The sequence below is a fragment of the Lithobates pipiens genome, unplaced genomic scaffold (assembly GCF_037356315.1).
Source record: "Lithobates pipiens isolate NorthernLeopardFrog02 unplaced genomic scaffold, aLitPip1_a1.2 Scaffold_23, whole genome shotgun sequence".
NCBI lineage: Eukaryota > Metazoa > Chordata > Amphibia > Anura > Ranidae > Lithobates > Lithobates pipiens.
This window is the reverse complement of record NW_027507785.1, coordinates 170,482,466-170,509,114: the sequence shown is the minus strand read 5'-3', so window position 1 is coordinate 170,509,114 and position 26,649 is coordinate 170,482,466. Positions and strand designations below refer to the sequence as shown.

General features: G+C 41.9%; 1 protein-coding gene across 2 annotated transcripts in view; it reads right to left on the bottom strand.

The window, feature by feature from the left end:
• Positions 1-2,322: 2,322 nt before the first annotated feature.
• SCYL3 (SCY1 like pseudokinase 3) overlaps positions 2,323-26,649 on the bottom strand; it is a 104,564-nt gene continuing 80,237 nt past the window's right edge. For both annotated transcript variants that reach the window (XM_077452602.1, XM_077452601.1), the window contains exons 10-12: positions 10,338-10,505; positions 4,440-5,044; positions 2,323-3,045 (exon numbers count right to left, since the gene is read on the bottom strand). In XM_077452602.1, coding sequence (XP_077308728.1) covers positions 2,980-3,045; positions 4,440-5,044; positions 10,338-10,505 — 839 coding nt within the window. In that variant the 3' untranslated portion in view covers positions 2,323-2,979. The remainder of the gene's footprint in view (positions 3,046-4,439; positions 5,045-10,337; positions 10,506-26,649) is intronic.

Below are 26,649 nucleotides of genomic sequence, written 5' to 3'. Positions count from 1 at the left end.
GTGCATGTCTGGATAATTAAAATCCCCATTATAACACTTCCCATCCTTGCCCGCGGATATTGAGCCCTCCATACATCCACCAGCTGGCATTACTACTATCTATTCGAGGATTCAAGCAAAAGTAAAAAAATCCCCTGCCATTACTGTACTGCCCTTCTTAAAGTCCATTAGTTTATTCAAGATCTCTTTCAAGTAACTTTTTGGGAGTTTATTAGGGCAGTACACATTAGCCAACGTCCCCTGTAAATTTCCTTTCAAGAATAGATAACGTCCCTCTGGTCTACTTTCCTGTCTTCCAGTACAAATCTTACATCATTTGTGAATCCTATAGCTACTCCTTTGGCTCTTCTTATTGGTGAGCATCCGCTGTAGGCCAATCGATGTACCCGTATGACGCTGATTATTTCCAGGTTTGGGGTGTGCGCCCACACACACGCTACAATTGTTCAGTGGGAGCCTGTCAGCAAGTTCTGGCCAATAGTTTGCAGCTGGGACATGCTGATCGGCTGTGTACATTCACAGCCCAGAACACACAACAGAGCTCTGTACACAGGGAACGATCTCTGCAGGGATGAGATCACTTTTTAAAAGCAGCACACACACACACACACACACACACACACACACAATGTATAAAGGGCAAGTTCACCTTTTTGAAACTTGTCACATCTTCCACCCATATTTAAGATGTAACATGTTTCAGCAGCTGTAGCCATTCCCCCTCCCCCAGTGACATTGAGCGGCACCTTCTTCTGATGCCCACTGTCACGCTTTGAAAAGAACGTAGTCCTCCATTAATGGGAAACTGCAGGTTCCAACAGCCTTTGTGGCTATCGACTTGTAATTCTCAAACTACCATGTCGCTGTTGAGTGCTGTGGTAGTTTATTCATTCTTTCCATCAGCGAGTATCAGCTTGCCTGTACGAATAAACGCTGACAGGTCTGTAGGAGTACTGCACGGTACCAGCGATCTGCTGATCACTAGTGCAATGCTTTACAGGCTCCCAAAACAAATTGTTTTTCACCTGCAAGTATTACCTGCATTATTTTTTGCTAAAAGGCGAGTGGATACTTTAACCTCCTTCCCAACCAGTGGCATTAGTACAGTGACAATGTATCGTATTATCACTGAATTAATGTCAGTGGTACTTGGTTCCCCCCAGACTGCCCGCCAAACTATTGCAGTCGCTACGAATACAAGTCATTGATTGCTGCCATTGGCAGTTAAAAAAATATATATATAAAATTCCAGTATATATACACACACACCACAGTTTGTAGATGCTGTAGAATACACTTTACGTAAAATGTATGAAAAGATTAATTTTTTTTTATTCGATGTTTTCCAGCAGAAATAAGAAAATAAAAAAAAATAAAAATAGTTCCCCCCAGTGGTGATAAAATACCAAATAAAAGCATAAAATGTGTGGGAAAAAAAAAAAGGGATATAAATTTAGTTTTGGTACAGCATTGCATGGCTGCGCAATTGCCAGTTACAGTAGAGCAGTGGCAAAGAAATGGCCTGGTCATGAAGGGGGTGAAATCGTCCGGAGGGGTTATAGAAGCTAGCTGTACATACTTCTCTACAAATTGTATCCTTAAAGTGGTTCTAAGCTATAAAAAAAAGAAAAAAAAAAAAAACTATCCACTACTTGCTCCCCCCCCCCCCAACCTTCCCTAGCATTTCTCAATCTGGTGCTATCCTGCCAGCAGAACTGCTGCTTTCTCTTCCTGGTCTCACAAGACCCTGGGTGCAGCGCCGTAGCAGGAGCTAAAGGCCCCTGCTGCAGTCAATCAAATCCTGTGAGGTGGGAGCAGGGGGGGGGGGGTTAGGCTGAGCCATTCCTTGTGTGTGTGTCAGAGGGTGCATACAGACTGGCTCAGGAGCACATCTGCACGGGTTCACCCTCAGCACAAGGCTTGCTGAGAAGACACCCGCAGGAAAGGAGTGGACAGCGCATTTACGGAACTCCAGAAGAGGAAGTAAAGAACCACTGTATGCAAAACCATTGCACACGGCAGGTAGGTATAGCATATTTTTTATTTTAGTTAAAAAATTGTCTTTACAATAACTTTAATGTACATTGCCTTAAAATTACCAACAACTATGTAATCCTACCTCCATTAAATACAAGTTAAACTATTTGGTTAGGTAAGCTCCCCTCATCAGTTGAATAGTCAGATGTTACACCAAGTTCCTACAGCTTTTATGTAGGGCCGGTTATCGGTTAAACAAAAATAGTAATGCAAAATCTTGAAAATAAATAGAGCAGACTTTTTGGTAAGTTAAAATAATTACTAAAAAAAGTCAGTATTCTAGACTTTCGGTGGTAAATCCAGCTGAGAGTTTTAATGTTCAAAACATATTTACAGTTATACATTCCCTATGCCTGTTAGCTGATCAGTTTTTCACATTTATAAATGAAATATTTAAAATCTAATCTATTGTGCTTAAAAAAAAAAAAAAAAAAAAATTATATAATATAGAATTGTGCCTCCTCCATCTGCATGGTAAAACTTTCTAGTTCAGTGGTCTCCTAGCCACATGTGGGCCTTTGCTTGCCTTTATCACTTTATCAGGCCCTTAGGGGAACTATTCTTCAAATACGAGGAACTAATCCTCACACTGACAAGGGGGCACTTTTCCTTCCACTTGATGGGACACCATTCCTCCTCCTACTAACCACAGATAAAAAGTTTGGAGAGCCTTGACCTCGTTTAGCAGGTTAAAAAAATAGCAAGTATAATGGTCAGCACAAGGCATTTATACAACAAATATGCAAATCTAATTCCTTGCAGTTTTAACTTATTTTAAATGATTTATCAGTTCTAAAATAATCATCATTACAGCAGAAGCAAGGTCTCACAATCATTGACAACTTTGCATATGACAGTTTGCTGTGCAATCAGCTGCTGTCTCCTTGGCTGGTGAGCAGTTCATCATTGAATCAATAAATAAAGAATGGCCTTTGTAAACAATCACAAATTATTGGCATCTTCCTCCCAGCTGAAGTCATTCTCTTCACCCCAGCCTTCTGACTCCATCTGCAGGAAAGAAAATATACGCGCATCAGGTATATAAAGGATAAATGCGCGAGCACGCACACACAAAATGATGTACAAATATATATCATTTTTATTAGACACAAGTTTGGAGGCAAGTGTCTTAAATGTGCACTTAATACGGAATAAATATATTGTTCCACTGTTGGCTAGAAAGGCTGCATTCACACTTGTCCACTTTACATTGTGTATGAACAAGGGCGTGCATTCAGTAACATACCCTGCAGTAGCAGTAAGGGCTTGTTCACACCTGCTTTGATCTCTGAAGAGTGATCTGCTTTTGGATCTCTCTTCACAGAGCATGTCAGCCGGTGAGTAGTCATTGTACCATGTCCTCTTTAGCAACTTGAACTCCACACTAGTGCACCATAACTATGTGCATTGGATTGCAGTGGAGTTGGGCTTTAACCGATTCCAGAAGTCTGCCTATGTAAACATGTCTTCCCCCAGTCAAAACACATCCCTCCACAATTGGCAAGCACTCCCAGGGACCACATTTGAACACCCTTTGATCATCCCTCAACCTAACATTTCATATGTTCTCTTTGCATTTCTTACTTCGTGTGAAATCCCTGGTGTTCCTGCCTGTCCCTCTGCTTTCCAAAAACTGACCACACCAAGCATGAGAACACATCCACCTCAGTGTGGTCAGTTCTCTAGCTGTTCTAAGGACTTAGCCTTCTCTCCTCCAATGATCAGACTTGTCCTTTCAACCCCCAGCCATTCACAGGGAAGGCCAGTGTCCTGCTGTTTTTTCTCCACCAGTTCTTCAAGCTCCTTATGCATCTGAGAACAGAGATTATGTGATAATAAAAAAAAAAAAAAAAAAGGTATTTATAACGTGTGTGTGTGTGTGCGTGTGTGTGTGTGTAAAATATGTTTTCTGTACTCACTGCTAACGTAAAGCAGAAGTCCACAATAAAGGGTTCTGCATTGCCAGCATTATGACCCCCAGTCACATTAAGTACAAATTTAATGAAATTCCAATTCTCTGTACCCAAATCATTTGTTTTATTTCACCGGGTGAGGGTAGAAGAATGGTGTTTAAGTCTCATTACATTTCCCTTGTGGATTTGTTTTAGGGCAAAGTGGGAGAGTGTTCATGGGCATTTTCAAAAGGATTTTCTCTATACAACTGTGATGACAACATGCCCTGTAGTGCTTAGGACTACATAACACAAGTCTTTCACAGCCAGGTGGCTGACGAGTATTTTCTCACATAGGGCACCATGCAGTTCAAAACAGGAGAAGATGCCATAGTAACAGGTGTGCTCACTGCAAAGCGTGAGGGAACAGAATTAAGTGGGCAACCATTTCCAGGCACAATGTGCAATACATGAAGCTGGCGTTCAGCTTTAAACTCATTCTTTTTTTACCTCTGTATTTTCAGCAGCAGCAAATTTGGATGAAAATGTAGCTGTTTGTTCTGAATCTGTTATTACATTAGTCTGTGTTTTATTTTCAAATTCATGGTATCCAGAAGCAGAAAAGGCAGAAGAAATGTTTATTTCCGGTGTCATATCTGCAAACCAGTCCAGTTCTGGGTCTTTGCTTTTGCTCCTGACTTTTATCGTGAATTCATCTCCCAAACTGTACCCAGACTCAAACCTATTTTTTGGGACTTGTTCCGGCACAGGATCTGGCTTAGATTCCTTATTCTGTTTCACAGTAAGTGAACTCCCGCTAGTTGCACTCTTGTCCAGTTCAGAAACAGGGTTTGCAGAAGACAGTTTAACAAACGTGTCAGCAGCAGTTGTCACAGTTCTTGAACTATCACATGGCAAACTAAAATCAATCCATTGCTCCATTTCTGATCTGTCATCAGTTTCTGCATTATCGTGTACACTGAGGATCTTTTCACTTGTGTGCCCCTCTGATTCACTCCAATCTGGCCAATCTTCTGTTGACTGTTGTACTTGATCAGTTAAGAGGGAGTCTTTGGGTTTAGAAACACCATTCAATGAATGTGTAAAGCTATCCTCTAATCAAAAAAAAAAAAAAAAAGTCACAAGAGAACAAAAATTAAAAAAACACATTACAAGATATTATACAAATTAGAACTTTACAAATATTTTAAAACTTTTCATTTGCATTCAGGTCAAACCCCAAATGGAAAAGAGATGCAATTTAAAGAGGACCTTGTAAAATAAATCTAACTAATGAAGTTGAAAATTAAGTGCTTAGCATGCATTTCTAACAGTAAAAAAAGTACACAAGGGCTTCATTGCTTAATAGGATGTTGTGATTTTCACTTTGCACACACTGAAAAACAGACTGTTCTGTCCACCTACATTTCACGTTACAGAAAAATTCATATCAGTTGATCATTCATAACAGTGCTCATAGCAGGAATGCTTTATATGTCAGTAATAGTATTTTACCATGGTGGCTCTTCTGTATACAGTACCTAGCCCATAAAACTTCCTGGTATATAATTAGTAAAAATTAAGTAATACTGGCTACAAGCCTGAGCATCAAAATAATATAATCATTAAGGGTCCGTTCACACAGGTTCAACTCCGATCTGCCTTCAGGTCGCCCCTAGTCGCCTCAGGTCGGACAACATTTAAAAAGCAATGTAAGTGAATGAGAGCCGTCTTAATGCACACTACTGAAGTCGCTCCGACTTCAGAAAAGGTTCCTGTACTACTTGAATCCGACTTCTAGGCGACTGGTACCCATTGATTTCAATGGAGGTCGCCTCCAAGTCGGATCTCCGTCTATACGGAGTAGACTCTGACAGAATTATCAGCTCTCAAGAGTGCACTCCACGCCAAATTTATGAAAAAAAAAAAATTGGCGTGGGTTCCCCCTCCGAGAGCATACCAGGCCCTTAGGTCTGGTATGAATATTAAGGGGAACCCCCTACGCCGAAAAAACGGCGTGGGGGCCCCCCCCAGATTCATACCAGACCCTTATCCGAGCACGCTACCCAGCCGGCCAGGAAAGGGGGTGGGGACAAGCGTGCAGCCCCCCCCCTGAGCCGTACCAGGCTGCGTGCCCTCAACATGGGGGGTGCCTTGGGGAAGGGGGGGGGCGCGCGGCCCCCCCACCCCAAAGCACCTTGTCCCCATGTTGATGAGGACAAGGGCCTCTTCCCGACAACCCTGGCCGTTGGTTGTCGGGGTCTGCGGGCGTGGGGGCTTATCGGAATCCAGGAGCCCCCTTTAATAAGGGGGCCCCCCGATACCGCCCCCCCCACCCTATGTGAATGAGTATGGGGTACGCACCCCTACCCATTCACCTGTAAAAAAAAAAAAAAAAAACACAGGGATAAAATAGTTTATTGCACAGCTCCGGGGGTCTTCCGTCTTCGGGGTCTTCTCGCCGGAATCCTCCGCTATCTTGTGCTAGCTCTTTTGCTAGCGGAGGTGCCCGGCTTTCTTCTTCGTCGCCGCCCTCTTCCGACTTCGGGGGTCTTGTCCCCCTCTTCGGTTCTTCTTGCCGGGCCACCGCTTCTTCTTTCAGCTCTTTTACTAGCGGTGGCCCGGTCTTCTGTCGCCGGCGCCTCCGCCTTCCGTTCTTCTCCTGGAGATGTTGACTCAACGCTCTCTCCGGCCGCAATGCCAGGGACGCGGTGCGCGGCAATTTATATAGGGACAAGGGGTGGGGTCGCCGGTTGATGTCACATGGTGACCCCGCCCCCTTACGATGTCACAGTCCCAGCATCCTCCGGGACTGTGACATCGTGACACCATGCGACATCAACCGGCGACCCCGCCCGTTGTCCCTATATAAAAGTCGCCGCGCACCGCGTCCCTGGCATTGTGGCCGGAGAGAGCATCGAGTCAACATTTCCAGGAGAAGAAGAAGAACGGAAGGCGGCAACGGCGACAGAAGACCGGGCCACCGCTAGTAAAAGAGCTGAAAGAAGAAGCGGTGGCCCGGCAAGAAGAACCGAAGAGGGGGACAAGACCCCCGAAGTCGGAAGAAGAGGGCGGCAACGAAGAAGAAAGCCGGGCTCCTCCGCTAGCAAAAGAGCTAGCAGAAGATAGCGGAGGATTCCGGCGAGAAGACCCCGAAGACGGAAGACTCATTCACATAGGGTGGGGGGCCGGTATCCGGGGGCCCCCTTATTAAAGGGGGCTCCCGGATTCCGATAAGCCCCCCGCCCGCAGACCCCAACAACCAACGGCCAGGGTTGTCGGGAAGAGGCCCTTGTCCTCATCAACATGGGGACAAGGTGCTTTGGGGTAGGGGGGCCGCGCCCCAAGCCGTGTTCAGGTCGTGTCCAAGTTGCCTCCAAAAGGTGTGTTGCCCCTGTGTGAACGGACCCTAAAGCGGGGTTCCACCCTAAAGTGGAACTTCCGCTCATCGGAAACCTCCCCCCCTCCGGTGTCACAATTGGCACCTTTCAGGGGGGAGGGGGGGGTGCAGATACCTGTCTCAGACAGGTATTTGCACCCACTTCAGGGCATAGACTCCCACGGGAGTCTGTGCCTCTTCCTGTCCCTGCGCGCTGTCTGCTGGGACACACACACACACACGTGTCCCAGAGACAGCGGGGACCATTCCTATTGCGCTGCGCGACTCGCGCATGCGCAGTAGGGAACTGGGAAGTGAAGCCACAACGCTTCACTTCCCGATTCCCACACCTAGAACGGCGGCGGCAGCAGCCGAGAGCCGAGCGATCGAACGGCCTCGGCTGCCGACATCGCTGGATCCTAGGACAGGTGAGTGTCCATTTATTAAAAGTTAGCAGCTGCAGTATTTGTAGCTGCTGGCTTTTAATATTTTTTTTTCCCCACAGTGAAATCCCTCTTTAAGTCAGAGTCCTTGTGGTGTAAAATAGAAGGAAAAACACCCATCTTTTGAGAATCTACTTAAAAGGTTCATATGACACATCTATCTAACTTTATCTAATCTATCCATCACATTGATATCATAACGCACATCAGCTTTGCTGAATGGAAATACTGCTAGCAGGGATGAGCCAAGCACTCCCCCGGTTCGGTTTGCAGCAGAACATGCGAACAGGAAAAAAAAAATTTCGAACACCGTTAAAGTCTATGAGACACGAACATGAAAAATCAAAAGTGCTAATTTTAAAAGTCTTATATGCATGGTATTGTCATAAAAAGTGTTTGGGGACCTGGGTTCCCAAACCAGGGGACATGTACCAATGCAAAAAAAGTTTTAAAAACTGAAGTTTTTTTGGGAGTAGTGATTTTAATAATGCTTAAAGTGAAATATTCCTTTAAATTTCGTACCGGGGGGGTGTCTATAGTAGGCCTTTAAAGTGGCGTATGTTTCCCGTGTTTAGAACAGTGCCTGCACAAAATTAAATTTCTAAAGGAAATAAGTAATTTAAAAGTACTCACAGCTATAATGAATTGTCGGTCACAGCAATACACATAAAAGCCATTGAAAAAAAAAAAAATGGCATAGTATTCCTCCACAGGGGAACCCCGAACCAAAATGAAAAACAATGCGTGGGGGTCCCCCCAAATTCCATACCAGGCCCTCCAGGTCTGGTATGGACATTAAGGGGAACTCCGCGCCAACATTTGTTAAAAAATGGCGTGGGGGTTCCCTCTCAAAGTCCATATTAGACCCTTCAGGTCTGGTATGGATTTTAAGGGGAACCCCACGCCAAAATGAAAAAAAGAATGGCATGGGGTCCCCCCAAAAATCCATACCAGACCCTTATCCGAGCACACAACCTGGCAGGCCGCAGGAAAAGAGGGGGGATGAGAGAGCGCCCCCCCCTTAACCATACCAGGCCACATGCCCTCAACATGGGGAGGGTGCTTTGGGGTACCCGCCAAAACACCTTGTCCCCCCATGTTGATGGGGACAAGGGCCTCAACCCCACAACTGTTGCCTGGTAGTTGTGAGGGTCTGCGGGCAGGGGGCTTATCAGAATCTGGAAGCCCCCTTTAACAAGGGGACCCCCAGATCCCATCCCCCCTGTGTGAAATGGTAACGGGGTATGTACCCCTACCATTTTAGAAAAAAAAAAGTGTGAAAATAGTAAAAAAAAAAAAAAAAAACACACACAACAACTGTAATGACCACCTCTCAGATGACAGCTCTTTTTACAACTGAGGGCTGGGCCACATGATGACATTGCCGGGTGACCCCCCCCCCCCCGACACAGAGGCACATCCCTATGGCTTTCCCATAGTGTCGGGGGGGGGGGCTGGTCACTCAGTTACATAACTGGGTGGCCCCGCCCCCTCTGCACTACGGGAAAGCCATAGGGATATCCCTGTGCGTCAGAGGGGGCGGGTCACCTGGCAACATCGTGTGGCTCCGCTCTCAGTTATAAAAGAGCTGTCACCTGAGAGAGACAATTTACATAAATTTACACAGTGCTTTACATGGAGAACATGCAAACGCCAGACAGGTGGTGTCATGGTTGGGATTCAAACCCACAAACCTTTTTACTGCTAGGCAAAAGTGCTACCCACTACACCACTGTGTCACCCAAGAATGGTCAAACATTCTCATAGACACACTCCTAAACCTTGTGGGCAGCCTGCCCAGAAGAGTTGAAGCTGTTATAGCTGCAAAGAGTGGGGCAACTTAATATTGAACCCTACGGACCAAGACTGAGATGTTTATGTGCGTGTAAAGGCAGGTGTCCCAATAATATTATAATGCTTTTGGTAATATAATGCATCTGTGAATTTGGCCACTGCTCACTCAATATTTCCCATAAGATAATTATGCAAGTAGGGTTGCACATCAAAACAATATGCCAGGACAGAGGGATAGTTTTTGCTTTACCCAATTTAAATTAATAGCCAGTCGCTTGACACACCTAAACACGTTTCCAAAACACAGCTTTAAAAGTGTTTTTTTAAGCTGCTATTTTCCAGCCAGGTCAAAAAGGAGTTCAGAGGAGCTGGGCAAATGTCCAATGTATATGAGCCCTAAAATGGTGAGATCCACAGCTTAAAAACGCTTTAGTAATAGGTTGCCCTGCAGAGCAAAGGCAGCTAAACACACAGCAAAAACGCATATATTTATGGTTTTACCTTACCAAGGGTATTTCTTAACGCCATGCTTGGTAATTACAAATTTTCCACATTGCACAGCTGGTCCCGAGTAGTTCCCCTTTAGAAATTTTCAGATTTTTCCTATTGAACATTCAGACGATGCAGCCATTGAGCTTTTTAACTATAAAATATTAGGATTGGTTGTAGGAAAGAAATTTACATAGTCTTTGGCCTGCCTAACTCACGTAGTAATATTTAAGTTTCTTTTGAATTACAGAAAATAAACATACTTCTATAAACAAGCACAATACATATACTTCATGCACTTACTTTGTATGGAAATGTCCTGTAAAATCTCCTTTAGTGATTCTTTCCTGTTCATATCTGTGTTAATTAGGGAATTGTGGTTTACAGCAAAATTGCTTTTTGCCAGTACTGACGACAGACTGTTTGATGTTGCCTGGTGCACAAGGTTATTGGTGCCATGCACAGGCGAACCTATGGGAAATACATGTTTGATGATTTGAAAAGAGGAAAAAAAAAAAAAAGACTAAAAAAGTGCTGCTTGTGAACATGATTGTAAATATTTATAGAATTACATCAGGCAAACTCACTATATGGAGAAAAAAAAAAAACACGACATGCTGAATTCTAATAATACATTTGCAAAATAAGTAGTAGGGACACAACTTGAGCTTGTTCTGTGAATAAAAGCCCTTAGTAAACAGTGTTTGATATATAGATATATATGCACATTTTGCATTCTGCAATACCTACAATTTTGTTAGATATTAACAATGGAGCTGAAATGATGTAGAAACCTCTGCTACCAGTATGGACCAGCCTCATCTTACACATCTCTACCAAGCATTAACTTGTCCTAATGTACTAAACTTCACATGCTGTGTGGATTACATTTAGAAGAAACTAGTATCATCACCTGCAATATGTCCTACTTGGTTAGTTATAGTGCTAAAATACAAAACACATTAACAAAAATGGACATGGCGGTCGTTCAGCAGTCAATCAGAATGAAAAAAGGATTGGTTGTTTCTGGGCTATTTCTCCAATTTGGTTCTAGTTTTCCTTCTGTGCATTCTTCTAAAATGCCCCCCTAAGCCCTTAAGTTTTTCAGTGAGTGAAATGCAAAACATTAGATATGGTGTCAACCGTTAAGCAGGTATAACCTAGTGAAAAGTTAAAATAAGTATGCAGAATAGCTGGTGGGCAAGAAAGGACGCAGATTTCTGCAAAATGTATACCAAACTGCATGCCTGACAACAGACATGTGATTATCCCGGACATACAAACTACCATATTCTGGTAGTTTAACTGCTTGTTGACTGCCCACGTATATATACTGCAGGGTGGCGGTTCTTTTGCGGAAAATCACATACAGGTACATGATCTTGCGCCGCCGGCTACCTGCTCCCACAGCGATTGGACACAGCAGGAGCCAATCAGCAGGTGCAGCGGACCTGATGTCCACTGAAACCCGCTTATCAATCCCAACAATGGGAGAACAGTGCTCTGCCTATGTAAAAAAGGCAGATCTCCGTTCAGCGACAAGGGAACACGGATCTCTGTCTTTCCACAGTTCAAGCATACTCGCACAGTTAGAAAGCACTCCCTAGGAACACATTTACCCTTTGATCGCCCCTGATGTTAACGCCTTCCCTGCCAGTGTCATTAGTACAGTGACACTGCATATTTTTTAGCACTGATTACTGTATTGGTGTTTCTGGTCCCAAAGTGTCACTTTGTGTCCAATTGTCCGCCGTACTCCTGCTATAAGTTGCTGATCGCTGCCATTACTAGTAAAAATTCCATAAAAATATCCAATAGTTTATAGACACTATAACTTTTGCGCAAACCATATACGCCTATTGGGATTTTTTTTTTTTTTTTTTTAACCAAAACGTATGTACAGTGCCTTCCAGTGAGAAAATATGGGCACCGTGCCAGGATATACCCCCAGATGGAACTGGTGGCTGACAGATTGTTAGGAATAAATGCGGGTTGAACAATGGGCTAAGAGAAACAATAAAAGGGATAAGGTGAAAATGAAGTTATATTTGTGTTGTTAACAGTAGGAATAAGCTGTATCGAGTTTAACTATATTGCGATGAAGATAATGTTTGTAACACACTTCTGCAAATGTAATAAAATTTTGTTGGATTAATAAAGATTACTGTATTAGCCAGTGCATCCCCAATGGAAAAATAAATTCAAAAGAGCTAATAAAAGTCCTGGGTGGCTTAACTCCAATGTAAGAATGAATATAAAAGCAAAGGAGGAAAAAAAATAAAAACACAAGGCTGAGGTATCATCATCATCATTCCAACTTTACAAAGAATGCAACAAGAAATGTAAGGGTGCAATCAGGGCGGCTAAGGTAGAACACGAAAGGCACATAGCGGAGGAGGGTAAAAATCTCAAGAAACAGTACATAAATAGTAAAAGAGGGAGGAAAGATTATATTGGCCCCATAAAGAATGATGAAGGGAATCTGGTTACAAAGGATGGTGAGATGGTGAAGGTTTTAAACGTATTCTCCTCAGTCTTCATGAGGAAAAGGGGAGGCTTCAGTAACCAAATTTGCAAGGTATATCCTCATGACATACATGAAGCACCCTCATGGTTAACAGAGGATAAAATTAGAAAAAATCTTGAAAAACTTAACATAAATAAGTCCCTGGGACCAGATGGCTTGCACCCGAGGGTCCTTAAGGAACTCTGTCAAGTAATTGCCAGACCATTGTTTCTAATTTAATTCAGAGGATAGTGATAAGTGGAGAGTACTTGGAAGGGTTCGGGTGGGATCCCCCAGGGTTCTGTCTTGGGACCAATCCTATTTAATTTATACATAAACAACCTGGAGTATGGGATAAACTGCTCAATCTCTATTTGTGGACGATACTAAGCTAAGCAGTGCACCAACTTCTCTGCTTGATGTAGAAACCTTGCAAGAAGATCTGAACAAATTAATGGGGTGGGCAACTACATGGCAGATGAGGTTTCATTTAGAAAAATGTAAAATACATTTGGGTGGCAAAAAAATGAATGCAATCTACTCACTGGTGGGAGAACCTCTGGGGAAATCTAGGATGGAAAAGAACCTGGGATTTCGAGTAGATGACAGGCGCTCAGCAATGGCATGCAATGCCAAGCTGCTGCAAGCAAAGCAAACAGAATATTGGCATGCATTAAAAAGGGGATCAACTCCAGAGATAGAACGATAATTCTCCCACTCTACAAGACTCTGGTCCGGCCGCACCTGGGGTATGCCATCCAGTTCTGGGCACGAGTCCTCAGGAAGGATGTGCTGGAACTGGAGAGAATCCAGAGAAGGGCAACAAAACGAATAAAGGGACTGGAGAACATTAGTTATGAGGAAAGGTTACGGACACTGAACTTATTCTCTCTGGAGAAGAGACGCTTGAGAGGGGATATGATTTCAATGTACAAATACCGTACTGGTGACCCCACAATAGGGATAAAACTTCTCTGCGAAAGGGAATTTAATAAAGACACTAAAATTAGAAAAGCGGTTTAACCTTAAACTGCATAGAGGGTTCCTTACTGTAAGAGCAGCAAGGATGTGGCATTCTCTTCCACAGGCAGTGGTTTCAGCAGGGAGCATTGATAATTTAAAAAAAAACTATTAGATAAGCACCTGAATGACCACATCATACAGGGACATACAATGTAATACTGACATAAAATCACACACATAGGTTGGACTTGATGGACTTTTTTTTCCAGCCTCGCCTAGTATGCAACTATGTTTTATAGCTGAAGGTAAAAAATAAAATAAAAAGGTTTTGTTTTTTCAAAATTGACGGTCTTTTTAGGTTTTTAGCGCAAAAAATAAAGAAAAAAAAAAAACTGCAGGAGGTCATCAAAGACAACCAAAAGGCAGCTCCATTTGGGAGGGAAAAAAAATGTATTTGTGTACAGCGTCACACAACTGCGCAAGTGTTAGTTGAAGTGGTTAAATCAATGACTGAGCTGGCAGGAACAAACCAGAGTACAGGCTGGAATGGATTTCTTAGGCCCACTAGTCCAAGGCTGTTAGGCCAAGTAGGTGTCTTGAGAGGGATCATACCAGTTTATTAGGGGGGCTTAAAGACATAAATCAGAAAATAATTAGAACTGGACAGATCCCAAAAATTATGTTGTACCCAAACAAAATTTAAATCCTTTTTCCCCCCACAAATAGAGCTTTCTTTTGTTGGTATTTGATCACCTCTGCGGTTTTTATTTTTTTCCCTATACACAAAATAGCGACAATTTTGAAAAAAAATAAAATAAACTCCACAATATCTTTTACTTTTTTCTATAGTAAATATGCCAAGTAAAAAAAAAATATCTATATCTATATATATATATATATAAATCAGTGCTATAAAATATGCACTGATTACCATGTAAAATGGCAAGGAAGGGGTTAACACTAGTGGGCAATCAAAGGGTTAACTATGTTCCCTGTGTGTGTTCCAACTGTGGTGGGATGGGACTAACTAGGAGAGATGACAGATCAGATCGCGGTTTCTACTTTGTAGACAAACCCGATCGGTCTTCTTTCCTCTGACAGCACATGGATTTGTGTGTTTACACACACACAAACCCCTGTGCCGTATATGTACGAGATTTCGCCCAGGAGAGCCATTCTGCGTGAGCCGGTCGGGAACCGGTTAAATACTGATAAATATTTCACATTTAGCCGATTTGAAAAGGTTTTCTTTAGTAGTGAACGTCTATATAAAACAGACTAGAGGACTATGAACTATATGTACATGCGGTCTTCGTTCCATTAGTAATTTGGGCTCATGCACACCGCAGCTCAAAAAAAAAAAAGATAAAACCCTGCTTTTACAGGCATTTGAACTTATTTCTCTGCCTAAAAGCTTGAAGAAGCTTGTGCTTTTTTGTTCTCTTTTGTGAGTTTTTATTGAACTTCTTCGAGCATAAGCATTCTTTTTCACAAACCATCCCCCTCAGCTTATTTTATTTTTTGGTGAATTTTCGAGCTTCTTCACTTTTTTGTGGGTTTTTGGGCACTTACGCATATTTTCTGCTCGAAAGCGCCTCTCAAAAATGTGAGTTTGGTGGAGGTTTTTTTTTCTGTCTGTAAACTCCTGAAAAAGCCATAGTGTGCATTGACACAAACATGGAGGGGAGTTTCTAGGCAGAAAAAAAATGAGCTCAAAAAAGTGGAAAAGCCAGTAGGAGCAGCTTCTTTGTGATGCACTGTGCATAAGCCCTTATGGTTTAGCACTGCATGCAATTTCATTGGTAAATTTTAACTTCAGCCAAAACGTATTTAGTTTTGGGCAGACGATGCCAACATTTAAACCACTGCAGTTTTTAGTTTTTTTTTGTCGTCTGTCTCATTGGTTGAGTTCCTCTCATTTCCTGTCCTAGAGACAAAACAGGAAAAGAGAGGAAGTCTATCCAAAGTAATGGGAAAATCGCCCCTTAGCCCCTAAACCTGACATTTCCAACAATGCCCTTTTAAACAAACAAGCCAGGTTTTGACATTTAAAGCTATATACCCCTCTTCACTGTGTAAATATTAATCCCGTGACCAATATTTGATCACTTCAGCCCCAGAAGGATTTACCCTTAATGACCAGGCCATTTTTTGCGATACGGCACTGCGTCGCTTTAACCGACAATTGAGCGGTCATGGGAACACTGTACACATACCACCAAAATGTTGTATCTGATCCCCACTGCGGTTTTTATTTTTTGCGGGACAAAACAAAAAAAAACAACAAAAAAAAAATATATATATCAGTTTAGGCCAATATGTATTCTACTTTTTTTTTTAAACCAAAAATAACACGCAATAAGCATATATTCGTTTTTTTGCGCAAAGTCATAGCATCTACAAAATAGGGGATAGATTTATGGCATTTCATTTAGTTAGTAGTGATGGCAGCAATTAGCAATTTTTAACGGGACTGCAACATTGCGATGGACAGATCAGACACTTTTTGGACCAGTGAAATTATTAGAGTGATCAGAGCTAAAAAGATAACCACTGATCACTGTATGTTAGGGAAGGAGTTATCACTAGGGGGCAATCAAGGGGTTATGGGTTCCCTAGGGAGGTGTTTCTAACTGTGGGGGGAGTGTACTGACTGGGAGTAGAGAGATCGCTGTTCCTGATCATTAGGAACGGACAGACAGACAGACAGACAATCTCTCTCTACTCCCCGGTCAGAACGACGATTCTGTTTGTTTAGTTTGTTTGACAGATTCCCATTCTGGCTCTCTGTGGAGCGATCGTGGGTGGCCGGCAGACATCATGGCCACCCGCATTGGCTCCAGCGGCAAACGCGCCTGCTTTAGCTGTTAAAAAGGGACCAACCTACAGCTACAGTGATTCGCGCAGCCGAGCCAACCTGCCACATCGCTTGCGGCAGCTGGTTGGCAAGCGGTTAAACAACGCCTTCACTTCAGAGAAAGGAACATTTTTTGCAATAAAATCACATGGCATGCACACATTCTCCCCCCCCCCCCCCCCATTTCAACACCGGTAAAAGCAAACCCTAGGCAGTCAATGAGACAAATATAAAGTAGAAAAAAAAAAATTATCTATGCAACAATAAAGCTGACCATACACATTTAGATCTGATTGCATAATTTTAGACTTACCAACATTTTTAGTAGCACAAGGGCCTGCCTGACTGGATGCAATTTGCATGTAGATTGTTTAGGTAGGTCTTTGTGTTACATACATTTTTTTTCCCCATTTAAAAGGAGGTTGTACAATCAATGGTAGAGGATATGGCTAGCTTCACAGCAATTAACTTTAGGTAGTGTTGAAAAAAATACAAATCTCTAGCAATTATAAACAGTACAAATCATCCTCCATTCCATTATCTCCAATGAAGCAGTTTTAGAATAGGAGTACAATATTTCATTCAAAAATGTATTTATTTATATGTAAAAAGACTTAATCATACCACTATGCAGTAACCCAAGATCAACTGCACACATTGTTGAAATTGTCCAACAGAATTATAAAATATATATATATATATATATATATATATATATATATATATATATATATATATATATATATATATATATATATATATATATATATATATATCCCCAGAGTGTTTACTTTTTTAGTCTATATGTATAAAATGTTTCTTTGTGAATGTTCCAGCAGTGTACTACAGCCAGGACACAAATAATTCAAAAAAAGTAATGCGAAGTATGTCATAACCATCAAAACATCACTAATTTCAAAGAAAAAGGTCATGAACTTAGAAGTGGATACTAAAGTGACAAAATGTGATGGAAATGTTGAAGTATGGGTCAATGCTTTTTTGGCCATACTTCTCTTGCGGGTCACAGGAGGGCATCTTTGCATTTCTGTGACCCAGAATCAGCTGACAGCAGGCTAAAGACTGCTGTCAGCTGACATCACAGAGCTACTTTAGGCTCTGGAAAGATCCGCAAAGCTGTTTGACGGCTGGTGTTGCCTTTCAGCATGCAGGTGAACACCAGAGCCAGCTGCACCCCCACCAGCCAGTGAGCACCGGATGGGCAGAGCGGAGACTGACAGCTACTGTTCACCACACCAAGAAGACTGAGAACTGTGTGATCATGTGATTGTTCAGTGGTCTTGTGATTGCTCAGTTCTTGGTCTTAGAGCCATGAGAGAATAACTGCAGCATCACACCGATGCAGCAGCATAGACATACAGGTTTCCTTTTTTTTTTTTTTTTTATTTGCAACTTCAAGTTTCTCCTTTAAAAAAAAAAAAAAATTGTAAAAACGTAAAATAAATTATCTGATTTAATTTCTAAAGCACAGCATAATAATTCATTAGAGAACACATAGGAATTCATCCATCTACAGAAGTTTATATATATATATATATATATATATATATATATATATATATATATATATATATATATATAAAGGGTTTTTCACATGACTTTACAGGAAGGAACATGACCAAAAAAGCAAGGCAGTGATCTTTAGGCCCGTGTCTGGGTTTCAAATGGTAGGCTTCTTGATCTGTGAACATTTGCCCTTCAATACGATGAGACTTTGGACTGGAAATAAAAGATGGAATTTCCAGGATAAATTGGTAAGGAATGTCCTGCTATTTGTCAAAAAAAAAAAAAAAAAAAAAAAAACACACAACACACTGTGTATTCACTCTCTTGACATGGCATGTGATAGCACAATGTATAAAAAGTTCATTACAGAACACACGTACAAGGGATTCTTTTATCTATTAGTCCACAGTAAGTAATGCATTGGGGAGAATTTAAATAAATAAATAAATCAATAAAAAAGGGAGCACACCGCGATGGTAGAATGGAGCACCACTCTAGCAGGACAATGACAAACTAGACAAAATGAAAAGAAATAGACCACAAATCCAGGTCAGTCTCACAACAAGCCATGCATCATTGGTGAATGTCACAGGAGGAAGCATTACAAATTGTAATAGGCAATTAATAGTTGTGTTTGATTGTTGAGCAAAGCTGCAAGGCCTTTTTTAACCAGAGCTGATCAGTGGTCTTGAAGATGAAGAAAATGAGAAGTAGAAAAATGTTTCCATCTATAATTCAGGTCTCCGTTTAGACAGATGCTCGGGCTAACATTGTCATTTTCTGTGTATTATATCCAATCAGGAGGAGACTGTAGCGATGGATAAGATAAATTTAGTGATGGATAAGGCGAGGCTATAAAAGGAAAATCCAAGATTAATTTTAGTACTATTCAATACAAATATCACTAATTTAATACATCCCACTTTATAATCCACACAATGCTGTACCCCAAGCTATTTTGTAAACCAAAAATGTATAAATTGGCAGAAGCCATCGTGTTTATTAACTATTTCTGCATAATTACTGTACAGATCCCAATGCTCTTAAAGATGAACTCATACACTTTGATAAATGTGCACTCATAGTATGAGTTAAATCCAACGAGGCGTTTAATATTTTTATAAAGATCTATACAGCGCTAGTTAAAGTGGTTGTATACCCCTTTTTGAAATTTTTACCTACAGGTCTGCCTATAATTAGGCTTGCCTGTAGGTAAAATGAATTTCTCCTAAACCTTCATGGTTTAGGAGATATTCACCCTGCATGCAGTCACTGACGTCTACAGCACATGCGCGATGAAGGAGCGTATCGTGCTAGAACTGAGGACTCCTGCATGCATGCACAGGAGTGACCCGGAAGAAATGCCAAGGGGAAAATGTCAGCTCCCTTAGTGTTGACTGGAATGTGATGTGGGGACTTCGTTCTAAGGTAAGGATTTCAAAATGAGCTAGTATGCGGTGCATACTAACTAATTATGCCTTTGCCTTACAGGTTTTTTTTTTTTGGGGGGGGGGGGGGGGGTTGCGCATATACAATCGCTTTAAGAACCTGCACTATTCACTAAAGTACAATTTTTTTGCATGTGCAAGTTAAAATGAATTTGTTTGTGCCACCTAACTAATCCCTAATCCTATATACAATTTCACCCAATTATATATTCATAAATGCAGTCACCCACTGCAGATGCTTCCACATGAAGTGTCTGGTGCACACAAGTGTCCTTATGCATAAAGTGTCTAGTGCAGCACAACTGCGCAGTCATAATCTTTAAAGAGCATCTTCAATTTTCATACCTACTAAAGTGTTAAACATCCTTAGTGTTGCAGGAGTAGCAATAAGTTAAGTGGCACAAATTCATTATTATTCGCATGTAGTTTTGAACTTAAAAAAAACAAATAAACAAAAAAAAAATAATAATTTAATGAACGATGCAGGTCCTTAACTAGAGCTATACAGATCTTTAGATTAAACACCTCCAGGTATTTCCAATACAGCTGTTGGGTTAAGGATTAATGTGAATTACCCATATTGGTGCAGACTGGTCATATTACCTAGACTCTGTGCTTAATGAAAAAAATTTAATATTTACATACTAACAAGAGGTTAGTGTCACAATCTCCCACAATGTACCTTTGTGTTCTGACAAGGGGACTGCCTGCCTTCTCCCCACCCCCCAGAATACACCGATAAGCGCTTGCAGCCACTAGCCATGTTGTGAGATCGGCTTCTGTAAGACAGCCAGCTATACACATGGCCCAAAAGTCAGACATTCTTGCCGAACCAGCCAATTTTGAAACATGTGTACAAAGCTTAAGTCTAAAGAGGTGCATGCCATCCTTTGGACTTAGGTCTTTAATTTACATCTGACAGTTTTATTGAACTTTGGGAAGATCGCCATCACTAAAACTTCCAAAACTCCGATGTTGGAATTTGTCTCAGCTCCTTTAGCTGCCGAGTCACATGCAGCTGCTATGCTCACCCCTCCTCTCTGCTGCCCATTCACAGAAGCCTTTATATTTTATGAACTCATCCACATAATGCAAAGGCTTCTGTAAATGGGCAGAAGAGCGGAGGGGCAGGCAGAGATGTGGTGTGTGAGGATACAGAGATGTGTGAAAACACAGAATCTCTTCTTTTAGAGCCCCTGAAGGAGCACCAAAAAACTGTCAGATCTATTTTAAATTAAAGAGATAAGCCCACAAGGATGCATGTGCTTTACTGGACTCAGTGTACCTGCACATTTTTCAAAGTGGCTGAATTCCTGGAGTTTAGCTTGACACTCTTATTATCAAGACTCTGTTTTGTGCTTCATGTACATACAGTGCCTTGCGAAAGTATTCGGCCCCCTTGAACTTTTAAACCTTTTGCCACATTTCAGGCTTCAAACAAAAATATAAAATTTAATTTTTTTGTGAAGAAACACCAATAAGTGGGACACAATTGTGAAGTGGAACGAAATCTATTGGATATTTTAAACTTTTTTAGCAAATAAAAAACAAAAAAAAAAGTGGTGTGTGCAAAATTATTCGGCCCCTTTACTTTCAGTGCAGCAAACTCACTCCAGAAGTTCAGCGAGGATCTCTGAATGATCCAATGTTGTCCTAAATGACTGATGGTGATAAATAGAATCCACCTGTGTGTAATCAAGTCTCTGTATAAATGCACCTGCTCTGTGATAGTCTCAGGGTTCTGTTGAAAGCGCAGAGAGCATCATGAAGACCAAGGAACACACCAGGCAGGTCCGTAATACTGTTGTGGAGAAGTTTAAAGCCAGATTTGGATACAAAAAGATTTCCCAAGCTTTAAACATCCCAAGGAGCACTGTGCAAGCGATCATTTTAAAATGGAAGGAGTATCAGACCACTGCAAATCTACCAAGACCTGGCCGTGCCTCTAAACTTTCAGCTCCGACAAGGAGAAGACTGATCAGAGATGCAGCCAAGAGGCCCATGATCACTCTGGATGAACTGCAGAGAACTACAGCTGAGGTGGGAGAGTCTGTCCATAGGACAACAATCAGTCGTACACTGCACAAATCTGGCCTTTATGGAAGAGTGGCAAGAAGAAAGCCATTTCTCAAAGATATCCATAAAAAGTATTGTCTAAAGTTTGCCACAAGCCACTGGGAGACACACCAAACATGTGGAAGAAGGTGCTCTGGTCAGATGAAACCAAAATCCAACTTTTTGCCCACAATGCAAAACGATATGTTTGGCGTAAAAGCAACACAGCTCATCACCCTCAACACACCATCCCTACTGTCAAACATGGTGGTGGCAGCACCATGGTTTGGGCCAGCTTTTCTTCAGCAGGGACAGGGAAGATGGTTAAAATTGAGGGGAAGATGGATGCAGCCAAATACAGGACCATTCTGAATGAAAACCTGTTGGGAGTCTGCAAAAGACCTGAAACTGGGATGGAGATTTATCTTCCAACAAGACAATGATCCCAAAACATACAGCAAAATCTACAAAGGAATGGTTCACAAATAAACGTATCCAGGTGTTAGAATGGCCAAGTCAAAGTCCAGACCTGAATCCAATCGAGAATCTGTGGAAAGAGCTGAAAACTGCTGTTCACAAACGCTCTCCATCCAACCTCACTGAGCTCGAGCTGTTTTGCAAGGAAGAATGGGCAAGAATTTCAGTCTCTCGATGTGCAAAACTGATAGAGACATACCCCAAGCGACTTGCAGCTGTAATCGCAGCAAAAGGTGGCTCTACAAAGTATTAATGCAAGGGGGCCGAATAATTTTGCACGCCCCACTTTTCATTTTTTTATTAGTTAAAAAAGTTTCAAAAATCCAATAGATTTCATTCCACTTCACAATTGTGTTCCACTTGTTGGTGATTCTTCACAAAAAAATAAAAATTTTATATCTTTATGTTTGAATCCTGAAATGTGGTAAAAGGTTGAAAAGTTCAAGGGGGCCGAATACTTTCGCAAGGCACTGTATATCAATCTAACTGCACAATGAAATTATCATTTTAATATTTTTCAATCAAATTAAATGCTTTGAACAGATTTGTGGAATTGAATGAAGGTAATCAAATGTTTTGGAAATTTAGGATCATGTTCAAAAATGTGTTTTTATAATGCATCAAGCAAATGAATGGATTTAGAAATTATGACCAATTTTGATTTATTTTAGGTTTATAGTTGTAGCAAAAGAAGGTAGATGAAGACAAAAAACTTTTACCAAAACCTTCAATTATAAACTTAAAGCAATCCCATTATGGCCCAATCATATGCACATGCCATCATTACCACAACAACAAGCAGCAATGCACAATGTATGTTCGTTGCAACCTGACACACAGTGTATAATAGTGAACACCCTGTATGTTGTATTAAAATAAAATGTGCAGGATGCATTGTGGGCATATTCAAAATTGAATGGCCTGCTTAGCACAACGCACATCAACGCATGCTGGTGGTATGAATGAGTGCTAAATGTAACTGGACTGATCACTTGCGCATAGGAATGCCCAATAAGACAACTTTATAGAACACAGGGATATTTTAGAATTCAAAAAGTGAGAATTGTTTGTATTTAAAATACTACATCTGTGAAATGGGATTTATTAAAACAGCTTACCTGTAAAATCCTTTTCTTGGGAATACATCACGGGACACAGAGCCTATTACTTAGTGGGTTAGACAGTCACCATAGGTGATTGGACACTGGCAACCCTAACTACAAGACGAGTTCCTCCCCTATATAACCCCTCCTACATGGAGTACCTCAGTTTTGTAGCAAAGCAATAAGTATCCCTGCGTATAATCCTGAAGAGGGGCTGGAGCTCTGTGTCCTGTGATGTACTCCTAAGAAAAGGATTTTACAGGTAAGCGGTTTTAAAATATCCTATTTTCTTGTTCATACATCACAGGACACAGAATCTTTGATAATTACATAGTGGGATGCTCCAGAGCAATGCCCAAATTTGAGGGGAGGGAGACACTGATCAGAAAACACAGACCGCCAACAGACAAGAGGACTTATACTGCTGCCTGCAGCACACTGCGCCCAAAGACGACATCCTCATGCCCTCTCCCACTCCCTCTGCCTACTTGGTAGAATCTAGTGAATGTATGGACCGAAGACCAAGTTGCAGCCTTGCAGATCTGAGCCATGGTGGCCTGGTGATGCACTGCCCATGAATCACTAACTGCCCTAGTCTAATGCGCTTTAACCTGAAAAAAGCAGGAATTTTCTTCTTTACACCATAAGCCTGAACAATAACCTGTCAAATCCATCTAGAGAGATAGTGGATTTTGATGCTGCCTGGTCATTCTTTGGGCCTTCTGGCAAAATAAATACACAATCGGCCTTTCATATCTGAGCTGTTGCCTGCAGATAGATTTTGGCTGCTCTTACAACATCTAGAGAGTGTAAACAACTCCTCCTCCACGGACTGTGGCTCTGGAAAAAAGGATGGTAGGACCACATCTTGATTCAGATGGAATCCTGATACCACTTTAGGAGAAAAAGTCGGGTGTGGACACAACACCACCCTGTCTTTGTGAATACTCAAATATGGCCCTTTACAAGAAGGAGCTGGCAATTCTGATATCCTCCTAGCGGAGGATATTGCTACCAGAAAAAACAATTTCTTTGTCAGAAGAACTAAGGAAGCATGGTGCAACAGTTCAAAGGGTTGTTCCTGCAAAACAGAAAAAAACTATTTTAAATTCCATGGGTACACGGGAGGCTTAACTGGCGGATTCAAGCGCAGTGCCCCCTGAAAAAAGGCCCGGACCAGGGAATGAAAGGCAAGCGGCCTTTGAAAGAATACAGACAAGGCCGCGATCTGGCCCTTGGTAGTGCTCAAGGCCATCTTCATTTCTACGCCTAATTGTAGAAAAACAAGAATCCTGTTAACGGCATACTGTCTAGGATGCCACCCCCTGGATTCACACCAGGAAACATATGCCTTCCAGATTCTGTAGTAGATGAGCCTGGAGGCCGACTTCCTAGCATTAGCCAGAGTGGATAGGACTGGTCCCAAAAGTCCACAGCTCTTCAGAATGTGGATCTCAACAGCCAAACCGTCAAATTCAGACTTCGTAAGGCAGGATGGAATATTGGACCCTGTGAGAGTAGATCTGGGGGTAGCGGGAGAATCCAAGGTCTTCCTTCTGCCATCTTTACGATCTCCGCATACCAAGATTGTTGGAACCAAGCCAGGGCCACCAGAATTACCGGCTTCCCTTCCCTTTTGACTCTCTGAAGGAATCACGGGAGAAACGTACCTGGAGAGAATACTGATCCCATGCAATCGTTAAGGCATCTGACCTTTGTGCTAGCAGATCCTTTGTTCTTGACACAAAGCTGTCCAATTTTCTGTTGAACCTGGAAGCCAACAGGTCCACATCCAGGGTACTCTATTTCCAACATAAGGCCTGAAATATGTTGGGCTATAGAGACCATTCTCCTGGACACAGCTGCTGGCGGCTTAGGAAGTCCGCATGCCAATTTTCTACCCCTGGAATAAAGAAAGCAGACAGGCAAGGAACATGCCTTTCTGCCAAAGAAAAAATGATTCACTTTTTTGGGCAGACTCCTGGTGCCTCCTTGGTGATTGATATAGGCCACTGCTGTAGCATTGTCGGACTGTATCTAGACAGGGCAACCTTGCAACCTGTAAATCCATACCCTGGGGGCTAGACAGATTGCCCGAATCTCCAGAATCCTTCGGCTCTGGACCATCTTCCCTGAGTGGAAGCTTCTTCCAGAACCGCTCCCCAGCCTATTAAGGGGGGCCCTAAAGCACTTTGTCCCCATGTTGAAGAGGACAAGGGCCTCTTCCCGACAACCCTGGCCAATGGTTGTCGAGGTCTGCGGGCTGGGGCTTATGGGAATCTGAAAGCCCCCCTTTAACAAGGAGGCATCCAGATTCCGGCCCCCCACCCTATGTGAAGGAGTATGGGGTACGTTGCACATAGTTACATAGTAGCTGAGGTTGAAAAAAGACAAGTTCAACCTATGTGTGTGATTATATGTCAGTATTACATTGTATATCTCTGTATGTTGCGGTCGTTCAGGTGCTTATCTAATAGTTTTTTGTTTGTTTTTTTGTTTTTTGTTTTTAACTAAAATCTATAATTTAATCTATAAATAAAATGCTTTCCGCTGAGACCACTGTCTGTGGAAGGGAATTCCACATCCTTGCTGCTATTACAGTAAATATCCCTATGTAGTTTAAAAGGTTAAACCTCTTTTCTTCTAATTTTATTGAGTGGCCACGTGTCTTGTTAAATTACCTTCCGCTAAAAAGTTTTATCCCTATTGTGGGATCACCAGTACGGTATTTATAAATTGCAATCTTATCGCCTCTTAAGCGTCTCTTCTCCAGAGAATAAGTTCAGGGCTCGCAACCTTTCCTCATAACTAATATCCTCCAGACCCTTTATTAGTTTAGTTGCCCTTCTCTGTACTCGCTCCATTTCCAGTACATCCTTCAGGAGGACTCGTGCCCAGAACTGGGCAGCATACTCTAGGTAAGGCCGGACCAAAGTCTTGTAGACTAGGAGAATTATCGTTTTATCTCTGAAGTTGATCCCCTTTTTAATGCATGCCAATATCTGGTTTGCTTTGTTAGCAGCAGCTTGGCATTGCATGCCATTGCTGAGCCCATCTACTAATGACCCCCAGGTCCTTTTCCATCCTAGCTTCCCCCTAGAATCCCCCAGAGGTTCTCCCCCCAGTGTATAGATTGCATTTATATTTTTGCCACCCAAATGCATTATTTTACATTTTTCTACATTAAACCTCACTTGCCATATAGTTGCCCACCCTATTTGTTCAAATCTTTTTGCAAGGTTTCCACATCTTGCGGATAAGTTATTGCCCTGCTTAGCTTAGTATCGTCTGCAAATACAGAGATTGAACCATTTTTACCCCATCCTCCAGGTCATTGGCAACTCACTTCCTCATAGATGGTTAATGGATTGGTTTGGCAAGAACAATTCTTCATGAATCCATGCAGATTACTGCTAATGATACTGTTCTCATTACTACAATCTTGTATATAGACCATTATTCCCTCCAAGAGCTTGCATACTATTGATGTTAGGCTAACTGTTCTGCAATTCCAAGGGATGCATTTTGGGCTTTTTTTAAATGTTGGCGGTACATTGGCTTTTCACCAATCACCTGGTACCATTTCAGTCAGTAGACTAAAGAAAAATTAGGAACAATGGCCTGGCAATTACTTGACTGAGTTCCCCAAGTACCCTCGGATGCAAGCCATCTGGACCCAGTG